The sequence below is a fragment of the Mirounga leonina genome, unplaced genomic scaffold (assembly GCF_011800145.1).
Source record: "Mirounga leonina isolate KUSES-001 unplaced genomic scaffold, KU_Mleo_1.0 Mir_53, whole genome shotgun sequence".
NCBI lineage: Eukaryota > Metazoa > Chordata > Mammalia > Carnivora > Phocidae > Mirounga > Mirounga leonina.
The window spans coordinates 17,737,965-17,750,424 of NW_023270807.1; the positions used below are offsets into that span (position 1 = coordinate 17,737,965).

A 12,460-nucleotide genomic window follows, 5' to 3' on the forward strand; every position below is an offset into this window, starting at 1 on the left:
CTCTGATTCCCACAATAGCACTGAAGGATCAGTGGAAAGATACTTTATACAGCCAACATTTGTGCCTCACCCTCCTGCCCCCCCTTTTTTCCTGATCTGTGCTATTTATTTTTATTTATTTATTTATTTATTTATTTATTTATTTATTTATTTATTTATTTATTTTTGCTCTGTGCTACCTAAGAGCAGCTTCATGGAGAATTCAGGCCCATCTTATAAACTGACCATGCACGAACAAAGGATTGAAGAATGACGGACAATGCCAGGGGTCCCCAAAGTCAGGACACAACAGTGGATACAGCCAAGCAAGATAGCTAAGATTACTCCTCTCTCAGCATAAAGGTCCCAAAGGATACTAGAAGCTTGGCAACCTTCAAAAGCTTCACTTGCTTCCTGCATGGGGTGGGGGAAACAGCTTGCTTAGTGGGAAAAACCATAGCCCAGGGCCAATCCACTGGCTACATTCATCAAAGAAATGGCTGAGACAGAACAGATTTTTCCCTTCCGTATGGGAATGACTCATGAGCTTGTTTATTCAAAAAGTTACATTCTCCATTGAGAGAGGTGGATGATAGGGGAGCTGGACGATAATAATAGTTCAAGTTCGTACTGGTCAGCCCACCCCCTCCTGTCCCTCACTTCTCTAAGCACAGCTAACTCCCCAGTATGCCTTTGTTTCTCCCCACCAATGCCCAGAGGTGGTGACTGTGTTTTAATCATTCTGCCTTTGTTTTTTTATCCTAAATAAAACAAGCGACACAACTACTCTTTGTCATTTCCTCTTTGTCCTTTTAGAAAAGGAATGCACTCGATGGGTTAAGAATAAGGCCTCTGAGGGGCGCCTGGGTGGCTCAGTTGGTTAAGTGACTGCCTTCGGCTCAGGTCATGATCCTGGAGTCCCGGGATCGAGTCCCACATTGGGCTCCCTGCTCGGCAGGGAGTCTGCTTCGTCCTCTGACCCTACCCCCTCTCATGTGTTCTCTCTCTCTCATTCTCTCTCTCAAATAAATAAATAAAATCTTTAAAAAAAAAAAAGAATAAGGCCTCCGAGTCAGACTGCCTGGGTTAAAATTCAGACTGCTGAATTGCAAACTGCATGAACCTGGGCAAGTTACTTAACTGCCCTGGGCCTCTGTTATCTTGTCAGTAAAAATAGGGATGATCGCGGCGCCTGGGTGGCTCAGCTGGTGGAGCATCTGCCTTCGGATCCAGTCGTGATCTCAGGGTCCTGGGATCTCAGACTGCCCGCCCAGTGAGGAGTCTGCTTCTCCCTCTGCCCCACCCCCCAGCTCATGCGTGCTGGTCAAATAAATAAATAAATAAAACCCTAAAAAAAAATGGGGATGATAATATCACGTATATCACAAAGAAGTTCTTGTCAGGGTTGAATTAGTTAACATATGGAGAATCATTCCTGCCATGTTGTTAGTTGTCAATAAATGTTGGATATTATCATTGTTACCACTTCGCAGATGACCAAACATTCTTCTTCCAGTATGGATCTTTTTAAATTTAGTATTACTTTAGGAAGTTCATTAAGCCACAAACGAAATTAGGTCTTTTAGGGAAAATATATTTGTTCTTTGAAAAACATTTTCTTCTCAGGCTAGGGCGATTTTCTGGGAGTTTGAAGACTCTTAAGAAAGAAAAATTGGGGGGGCACCTGGCTGGCTCAGTCAGTGGAGTATGTGACTCAGTCTCAGGGTGGTGAGTTTGAGCCCCATGTTGGGTGTAGAGATTACTTAAAAATAAGAATAATAAGATAAAATCTTTAAGAAAAAAGAAAGAAAAATTTTTAAAGTATGGGTGTGTGTTTCTGTTTATCTGAAGAATCATCTTCTTCCATATGTGTCTTTGTGGGAAGAGAGTTCTAGATAGATGATACATACATACATACATAGACTTTTATTTTTCTGTTTTATTTATGTTTCCTTTTCCAGCATCTTTGAAAAATCATGGCAACTTATTCATCATTTTTCTATATTTGAAAGATTCTTTATTTAAAGTTTAAAAGTTCTATATTTAAAAGATCCACAAAAGGCAAAAAAAAGAAAGCACTTGCAAATTGCTTCTTTCCAACACAAGGACACTAGAATTTTTCTGCAAATCTCTGTTCTCTGTCACATAAGAAACATATCCCATTAATGAATTATTCTAACTCCTTGTGGCATTGTAACTATTTATTCCACCTTTAATGAAGGTAAGCTGAGCTATTTTTTCTGGATTTCATAGGATTACGAAATTCTTCACTTATAATGCAAAAAAGGAGGTTGTAGACATAAGTGCCCACAAATAAGATTGCCCACATTCTTTACTTGTACAATGTATTTAAATGACAAATAATCCCCAATTGGATTATCCTCGTTCAGTCTGTCTGTGATTATTTAATTCATGGACTGTTTTACTCACTGGGTAAAATCAGGACGTCATCCCCAGGACCTGGAATGGTATTGTTGTGTCCTCCCCAGCCCTCTTCAATGCCTGTCCATGCTTCAGGAAGGGACCATTTTAAAGCTGACTCAGGTGCAGAGGTAGAAGCTACAAAACAAAAGGAAAATAGCAAGTAACTATGAAAATCTGATTCACTATAATAACTTGCAAATTCTATCCTTATTTTAGGATATTGATAATATTTTTACCTCCCAAGGTAGCTGCCTTTTGATATTTTATAACCTTTTAAAAATCATGTTATCAGTGTAAAGCAAGTAATTATTCAATCCTTCAGTTACCTCTACTTCTAGGGAAAATATATTCTACTTTTGTTATTACACATTTGTGCTTTGCCTGATATGACATATGCTTATCATGGAATATTTGAAAAATGCAAATATAGAAAGAAAAATAGGGGCACCTGGGTGGCTCAATCATTAAGCATCTGCCTTTGGCTCAGGTCATGATCCCAGGGTCCTGGGATCAAGCCCCACATCGGGCTCCCTGCTCAGTGGAGAGCCTGCTTCTCCCTCTCCCTCTGCCTGCCTCTCTACCTACTTGTGCTCTCTGTCAAATAAATAAATAAAATCTTTAAAAAAAAAAAAAGAAAAATAATAATAATGGCCTATAATCTCACTACCTAGAGATAACTGTCATTAATCTTTTATTTGCATTTCCTTCCAGAATTTCTCAGCATTTTTATATAATTGAGATTACATCATATATGCAGTTTTATATTCACTTCTTTTTCTACTTGGCTTAGCCATTTTGATTTGCATTTCCTAATGTCATTAAAACTCCTTGTCAACCTAATTTTAGTGGCTACATAATATTCTATCGTATAAAAAGTCTATCATTTACTCAATCCTTAATGTTTGGTACTTAGGATCTTTCCACTCTCTTCTAAAATTATAAGTAATGCAGTGTTAAATATCTCCATACAAATATGCCAGTAACAATGATTTCTTCTTAAAATAGAATCTTAGCAATGGGATCACTGAGTCAAAAGGTATAATCTTCCCATAGCTCTTAATGTGTATTAAAGGCAAGATAATAACCTGAACACCTCTCACTAAAGTAATTTACATGCAGTTCATATGTTCCAACTGGTTTTTATTGATTCTGCCACTGATGATCAAGTGGTATTTTCTTTTCAGTGATCCCACTGGCCTCTTCATCAGGAATTACACCATAAATCTAATAATTTCCAGTGGGGACAGCACAGTATCCATCACACACAACACCATGTTGAACTGTAGCCACATGTTCTTTTCTGGAGTGTGATCCCTAGCGCAGAGACTGAGGGCAGAAAGGGTCTCTAAAAAGAGGATGAAAAGATTCACAGATGACTCCAGATGTTCTTAGAGTTTCAAGAGCTCAAATGATGGGGGATCTCACATGTTTGGGGAGGGGTGCAGAATCTCATCCATTATAGTAATCTTACAAGCACAAATAATGAGTGCCTTCTCTCCCAAAATCTCCTAAAAAGTAGGGATACAAAAAGGAATAAAATGTCATTCTAGCCTGAAAGGAGCTAACACTGTTGTGTAAGTTGTATAAATAAATATTGGGAGGATAGAACTCTAAAGGGAGTTCTCTCTTTTTTTTAAATTTTATTTTATTATGTTAGTCACCATACATTACATCATTAGTTTTTTTTTTTTTTTTTTTTTAAAGATTTTATTTATTTGACAGAGAGAGACACAGCAAGAGAGGGAACACAAGCAGGGGGAGTGGGAGAGGGAGAAGCAGGCTTCCCACGGAGCAGGGAGCCCGATGCGGGGCTCGATCCCAGGACCCCGGGATCATGTCCTGAGCCGAAGGCAGACGCGTAACAAGTGAGCCACCCAGGCGCCCCTACATCATTAGTTTTTGATGTAGTGTTCCATGATTCATTGTTTGCGTATAACACCCAGTGCTCCATTCAGTATGTGCCCTCTTTAATACCTATCACCAAGCTAACCCATCCCCCCACCCCCTCCCCTCTAGAACCCTCAGTTTGTTTTTCAGAGATCATAGTCTCTCATGATTCGTCCTCCCCTCCGATTTCCCCCTCTTCATTTTTCCCTTCCTACTATCTTCTTTTTTTTTAACATATAATGTATTATTTATTTCAGAGGTACAGGTCTGTGATTCATCAGTCTTACACAATTCACAGCACTCACCATTGCACATATAAAGGGAATTATCTTTAATGGTATCCCACAAGGAGAGGAAGTGAGACCTTGCCAGGGCAGGCTTCCTGGAGAGGGAGCATCTGAGCTGCATTTTAAAGGCTTAGGAGCTATAAAGGTAAAGGGGATTGTGGTGAGGGTTTGCACTCCAGACAGAAGAATGATCATAAGTAACGGCAAGAGATAAGAGATTAAGTGGAGGGTCTCTAAGCAGTTTGGTGTTGCTGAGCCACAGAGCTGGGAGGAGGCAAGTGATGAGGTTGGAGAAATAATCAGAGATCCAGGTGTGATGGGTAACAAAGATGGAAGATCCAAAGATGACCCCTGGATTTCCAGCATAGGTGGTAATGGGCAGAGATGTCCATTAAGACGGACATCGATGAATTCCGTTTGAGCCATAAAGGGTTTGGGGTGTCTTCGAAAAGACCTCCAAGTGGAGATACACAGCCAGGAGGGATTGGATATGAATCTGAAGAGTGGGAGAGAGCTGAGTCAAGAAGATGGATTTTGCGGTCGTATTTGAAACTCTAAGGATGGTTGTGATAGCTCCGGAGGATTACAACGTGAAAAGATAAAATGCCTGAGGTCAGAACCTTGAGGAACACCCAGTTATTCTGTCTACGGGAACCCAACTCCCTCGTAATCATGGTCTCATTAGAGCCCTGGGATGAATGAAAAGTATTATAGATTGTGGTGAAGTAGAAATCCTAGGCAATTTAATTAGCACAAAATAGACCCCACACCATGGGAATCAGGCATGGGCTTGGCACAAACTTCACTCAGAAAGAGGCTTTATAAATATTTTATAAACACCAAGACTATAATACCTAGTTTCCTCCCAATTTTGCCTCCTTTCCAGCACTATACTCTAAATATGCAGGTGGGGGTAGGGTGGGGGCTCTGTTGAAATGGCCACTAAGTAGTACCACAAAGGCCAGAAAGAGATATTCTGATGCTTTATTTCCAGTGATATTTCAAAAGGGCAATGACCAGGCTCTTTAAAACCACATACCAGGCTTCTGAAACTCTTTATATCATAGATGTTGGAAACAGATTCTTCACTTTGAGATCTTCACTCTTATTTATAAGAGGGCTGAAACGGTCTTTAATTGAACAAACTAAATCTTAAAGTAACTATTCTAAGAGTTGTTATTATGAACAACTTTGGTCATTCTATACCATTCTGCCTTAAGATAAGAAGACTTCATGGAGAAGAAAACACGTTTCAGTCTCTTGCAAAGTTATCAGACTCCTATAGTTAATATCAGGCTTCTGTCTGGCTATTACTAATATAGAAAGTGGGGAGAGAAGAAGAAGCCTACAAGAGTTAAAGAAACAGAGACATGCAAGGAGAATCAGGAGAGAGGCATGTCTTGGAAGCCCAAGAAATAGAGCATGTCCGGAGGGCAGAAGCCATCTTGTTAACAGCAGAGTTCTGATAAGAGAGTGAGTAAGAAGTGACTGCTGAATTCAGCAACCAGAGCATGGATGATCCCGGTGAGAGCGGCTCCAGTGGTGTGGTGAGGTGGTAAGCAGCATGGCTTACAGTGGATTGAGAAATGCACCGGAGGTGAGGAAGGGAACACACTGGGTCAGATCGTCCCGAAAGCTCACCGAGGAACGAACAGCTTTAGGATTTGAGATGCTCAGGCTTTGATCTGTCTTCCCAATCTTTAGATAAATGAGTCTTAGCTTAAAATCGGATTCCATGAATTCTGATCAGGACCAGCATTTGTGAGGAAGCCTCACCTTGCTTTCCTCTACAAGTCTGTCATTCAGCAACAGCTACGGTTTAAGATGGTCTCCAACTTGAGATCTGAGCCAAATATTGCCCTCTCCACCTTGATCCTTCATCTGCCCAGCTTTTTATGGCTCTGCATCAAGAGACTAGTCTTTTGAGAAGTTTGTAACAGAGATACCAGCTAGAGGAAGACTCAGTATTTAGAATTTTGTTTTGTTTTGTTTTAATTGAGAGGCACTGACCAGAAGGAACCAGTAAAGGAGAAGTTAACTACACAAGACCGAATCATTTACCGATGGGACAAAGTTCAGAAAATGCTGAAAGGGATGAGTTGACTTTAAAAAGAAGGAGGGCTGACAGATTCTCAGAAACCTGAGGAAAGGAAATAAACTTAGATCTATGGGGAAAGGATGGCCAATTTAAGAGAATATCTGATCATCATAGTCCCATATGACTACGCACTATATTTCCAGTTAGCCCCCACTGAAAAGACAATGTCATCAAGATAAAGGCTCTTCAGAAATATTTTTCTCTTCCCCCCAAAAGTGGGTTGCTTTGCCCATTTTCCCCTCTCTCATTTTTTATAAAGCATTATGCCCATTGAGAGGAAATGAGTAAGGCCACAGTGTTGGAAGAACATGAACGACCTGCACTGGGGTGTTCAGAAACCTGGATATCCTCTTGACTCTAATTAGCATAAATCCTCACCACAAACCCACTAAGCATCCATACAACAACTTACATCACCACCACCTCCCCTGTCTCTCCTCAGCATTGGCCCATATACACCCTAATTTCTGCTGGTTCTGGAGTTTCCTGTCCGCATTTCTCTACAGTGTCCCGCACAATCTTGTACACTCAGAATAAACCTACAAGTGAGTCAGCTAGGAGACTCTCTGCAGCAGAACACCCTAACCCAAAATGTCTCATCTGTATTATATATTCATACTGAATCTCAGAGTGGATTAACATATAGATAGAACTCCATTAATTGGGGCGCCTGGGTGGCTCAGTTGTTAAGCGTCTGCCTTCAGCTCAGGTCATGATCCCAGGGTCCTGGGATCGAGCCCCACATCGGGCTCCCTGCTCAGCGGAGAGCCTGATTCTCCCTCTCCCACCCCCCCTGCTTGTGTTCCCTCTCTTGCTGTCTCTCTGTCAAATAAGTAAATAAAATCTTTAAAAAAAAAAAAAAAGAACTCCATTAGTCATTCCATTGTTGTTTTGTCAAAGAATTTTTGATACTGTAATAATCTTACTATTTTTCATAGAACTTTTCATTAATCAAAATACACACTCATATTTAAATTTTGACATTAGCACATCTACCCCCCATCATGAGAACCAGGGAATGTCTTAGAAGTATCTTAGTATTTGAAATTTCTTTCTGATGAATGGTAATGTATAAATTCTGTAACTCCCCGTGTTTAAGATTGTTTTCTCTTGCAAATTATATTGGCTAGGAAAACTGACTATATACAATTAATTTTAATTGAAGTCATAAATTAATATATGCCAAGAAAAGGTACTTTAAACATCTTAGAGTTTATATGGCATAGCAGAACGAACACTGGACTGAGTTGAGTAACCTGAGCTCTCATCCAAGTTCAACCACTGACTAGGTGGGGCAATTGGATAGGATAGCCTGTGAGGTTCTTTCCCTCATTAATATTCTATAACTCTATGAATCTTTCTATTTATTTAGCATGTTGTAATTGATAGGCCAAATGAAACATCTTCCAGTTAAACTGACACCTGCTAACAAGCCCAGGAGCCTGGCCACCGACAGTCTCCTTCCAGCAAGTCCTTAATACAAAATCTTCCTACTAAGTCTGAGTGGCATGGCACCCTGACTATATAGCTGGTTGAATGAGGTATGGCCACCCATAAATAGTCCAGTATCCTCTGAGGGGACCTGGCATGAGAACAACCCCCAATAGATATGTCCTCTACAAATGGCAACTGACCCAACCAATTGAAAATTTGAACACAGAACCGTCAAAGAGAGAATTGCAAGATACTTTTCTTGGCCACTGTTATTTTAAAAGAGATTTAACCATTGATTAGTTAGTCGTTTAATTGACATCCCCATGTGACCATAAGACCCCATGGAGTCAAACATCATTGCTCATCATTGTATCCTCCTGCATCTTGCACAAGAGGCCCTCAATAAATAATGCATCGTGAGCCACCTGAAGGAAAGGAGGGATAAAGGACAGGGGACATAAAGAACAAAATGCTATGGTAGCCCAGAAACAGTTATGAAAACAAAGAACCACATTCTTCCCAGTCCAATAAGCATGGAGTAGTAGCCATTGGTATATCTAGTTTATAGTTTTAGGCTAGTACATTTTCTTCATTTATTTATTAATTTAAATGGAGCAGTTAGATCATTTTCTGATTAGCATGGGCTCTGCTCTGACATAACACAAAAATGCCACTGGAAATCAAAGGAAAACTTGGCCTTTGAAAAGATTTGTCCCTAATGCAAATGCATAGTTAAACTGGCCTAGGATAAACAAAAACAAACAATGAAATGCATTAGAAGGTGCCTAGGAGTCTTTTAGTCTTTGAGAATTTGGCTTTTATGAGTTAGAGAGATTTCACAGAACCATCTGACTTTTGGGAAGGGTTTGTTTACCCCGATGTCCTGAAATCACTGGGAACAATTAAAGTTTTGAGATACCCTGAATTTTTCTTTCCAATTGGTAGAGGCCTAACAGCCCATCTGCAGATCTGGACTCTTGTGTGCACATATGGTCCATAATTTATGAAATGTGCTTATTTACATGTTTTAATTCTCTACTTTCCAACGTTTTGAAATACACCCTTCTTATATCTTTCTTTGAAATGCAGACACGTATTTCAGCTATCAGGGTGACACAATAGGGAGTCGTTAGGCATGATAGCATTAGGGCTGATGCCTACCTGCTTATGAACAATTTGATGCAAGCAATTTATAGAACTGTTATTGGAGGACATTCTACTGTACCAGGCACTACTATTTGGTGGGTAGGTTAATACTCACCTGAAATAGTTGGGGGCACACCTTCCTTCACCTGAAGAGTCACTTGAACGCAGCCTTCACCTGAAACTGAATGCAAAAAGCCACAACTTGGATGTGATGCAAAGAGCATCTTAATACAGAAGATATTCTTATGTGATAAAGATGGCTTTATGCTAAATTCCCCCCAACCTAACTAAATTTTCAAAATTAAAAAAAAAAAATGAACTCCTTGTTAGTTAGTCTAACAATTGATTTCCAACATTTAATTTTGATTGCTTTTATTTGATTAAACTTAATTGCAATGAGGTCGCCAAGAGAATTGGCACATAAATAATTAGGCGGGGAGGAAACCCTTTAGCCATATGTTATTTGGAGGCCAACATTGGTCAGCAGGGCACACCTCTTATCCTATTTCCTCTCCATCATTTTGGAGGCTTAGCTTTTAGAATTCATGTGTTTTTCAATAGAGTTCAGATCACCCATGAAATGTATTTGCTTTACCTTTATCCAAACAAATTGTCCTTTTAATGAAGGCTTTTTTTCTACCCCCCTTTCTCCTCCATCTTCCAAACCAACTGAGCACATTTAAAAGGCCTGGGGTTCATTAATTTTAAGTGTTCAATAAATTAGTGGAAATAATCAAAAGGCCTGATTCTTTCTGATAATGACAATTTGATGTCAGTATAAACCAGGAGATTAAGCTGAGAACATATGCTCCTTTGCCAAGAGAGGCTGCTATAATTAAATAGTGAATGCATCTACAAGGTGCTCTCACGCCTGATTAATTAGTAATCAGGTGTGCCAACTCCACTTTTCAGTAACACCTTGTCTCTTATTGGTTAATTACATTTCTGCCTTATCAGATGTCATGTGAGCCAACACCTCCCACCACTGGAGGGCCCAATGCTGTCAAAGGCTGGAGCCTTGAGGACTTGGTCAAACTCATGCTCTCCATTTGCCTTTCCATGGAACCCTAAACTTTTTCCTTCATCACAAGATGGAGTAGACCAAGGATCATTTTTTTTTCTAATTACAAAGCATGAGCTTCAAAATATTACAAAATAACAATAATAATAATTATTATTATTATTATTATAATCCCCAAAGGGATCTATGATGAGAACTCTCCTATTCCTCTCTTCTTATTTTGATAATTACTCTCACTTTCCCATTATAAAAAGTGGCTTTCCTTTACACTGTACATATTTTGAGACCAGGTACAATGACCAACATGTTCTCTATGTGCTCTACTTTATCACTACTTCTGAGGCTTCACTTACATTGTTTCTCTATCCTGTTGCATATTTTACCCACTTTTTTATCTTAAGTAAATAAATAAATATGCCATCAGCCCAGCATTTCATCTCTCTTTTTTTCTATAATGTCTAATTTACCCATTTGTGCTCATAACTGATATTGGTGATATTTATCCCAAGCTTGCTCTCAATTTAGCAAGTATTTATCAAGCATCAACTGTGGTAAATTTCAGATTGCATCAGTCATGAGCTCTGTTTCTAAATCTTGGAGGGAGGGACTTTTCTCATGTACCTTAGGACACCAGACATTGCCGGACATGTAGATACTATTCATGAACTAATCTAGAAATCCTAAATTTATAGGGCTCTACTCTGAATACCCAGTACTTAACTGACAATTTCAACCAATTGAGCAAATAGAGGCAGGAAAGAACCCTTTTAAAGGAACCAAAAGAGAAAATAATAAAATAGGCTCAACTGGAAAAAAAAACAAAAGAGAATATGGACAAGATGACATCTAAAAACATGCAAAAGGCCGTAACAACAGAGCACTCTTCCATATGAGGAAGGAATTAAGTGTTGTAATAGAATCAAATTCTAAAGAAGGCAAATTAGAAAAAATTCCAGGAATCATTTGGAAAGGGTTATTAGTTCATTTAAAGATTTTATATAAATCATCCTTGTTAAAAGCAGCTTCCAAGTAATGGTAGACTTCACTACATCTGTGCCCTCTTCCTTAAGACAGAGCCACACGAGTAAAGAGAGTAAAAAAGTAAAGTTACACATGAAAAAGTCTTTTTCAAAACTACAGTAGTCATTTTGTAATGCATCATGCATTGTAGCCATCATGGTGATTATTAACCCAGAGACTGAAAAGGCTAAACCCCACCACATCCAACCCCCATGATAGACTGTTCCACTTGCCCTTCCATTCAGGAAGTGACTTCACCCAGGCTCTGTTCTTGGTCAGCCAAGGCTTCCTGCTCGGGGTGCTTTCACGTCTGCAGCTCTACACGGATGGCTTCTGAACTGTGTGGCCACTGATCTTGTTCAGCCTCTACACATGCATAAATGTTTCTTACCTCTTGGGGAGCCTCTTCCCCAAAACATACATTGAAAAGCTATCGCTCCTTTTATTAAAGCAGGTGTGAGAATACCATTCAATCTGAGAAAAGGAGTAGTTTCAGTATCCAAAGAAATGGAGAAAAGTTACCAAAAGTAGTAAAGACTGAAAAAGTCTGATTTCCTTCACCCACCACTTGTACATGGCCCTCTGTAGGCTGGTTCTGAGACATGAGTGCAGGTCAGAGGGTTATTCTTCCCAAACACCATTTCTACACCCTGAGAGTGGAGCCATAGAGAATCATGGGGAAGAGTGTGGCTGCTGAATGAAGTCCAACAGCCTGGGTTTGAATCCTGGGTCTTCCAGTTCCTTGATGTGGGGAACCAACAAGTTCTTCATCATTTCTGAAACTCACTTCCTTCCTGTGAAAAGTGGAAATAGTCGTCCTATCTACCTCATAGCATGATTGGGAAGAAAAGATGAGATAATCCCTATAACATATTTAGCACAGTGCTTGGCACAGAAATGCATACATATACTGCGACTATGGCATGCTCATTATTCTAGCAGCCAGACAACAAAACCCAAGAAATATGCTTCGACTTTTTTTACTCTTTTTTTACAGCTGTACCTAATCATGATGAGTCATAGTATTCAGAGTTGGAAGCAACTTAACCAGATCTTCTAAAGTTTGCTAAATGCTTTGACTCTATAAAAAACAGTGTAAATGTTACACGTCGTTTCCAATTTGGACAAACACAAAGAGGAATGAAAATTGTTTGAGAATAAAGG

At 39.5% G+C, this 12,460-nt stretch overlaps 1 protein-coding gene across 1 annotated transcript in view; it reads right to left on the bottom strand.

Annotated features, from left to right (window-relative positions):
* PKHD1 (PKHD1 ciliary IPT domain containing fibrocystin/polyductin) overlaps positions 1-12,460 on the bottom strand; it is a 454,138-nt gene that overhangs the window by 200,708 nt on the left and 240,970 nt on the right. Inside the window, exons 50-51 of the mRNA XM_034990755.1 lie at positions 9,371-9,436; positions 2,410-2,538 (exon numbers count right to left, since the gene is read on the bottom strand). Coding sequence (XP_034846646.1) covers positions 2,410-2,538; positions 9,371-9,436 — 195 coding nt within the window. The remainder of the gene's footprint in view (positions 1-2,409; positions 2,539-9,370; positions 9,437-12,460) is intronic.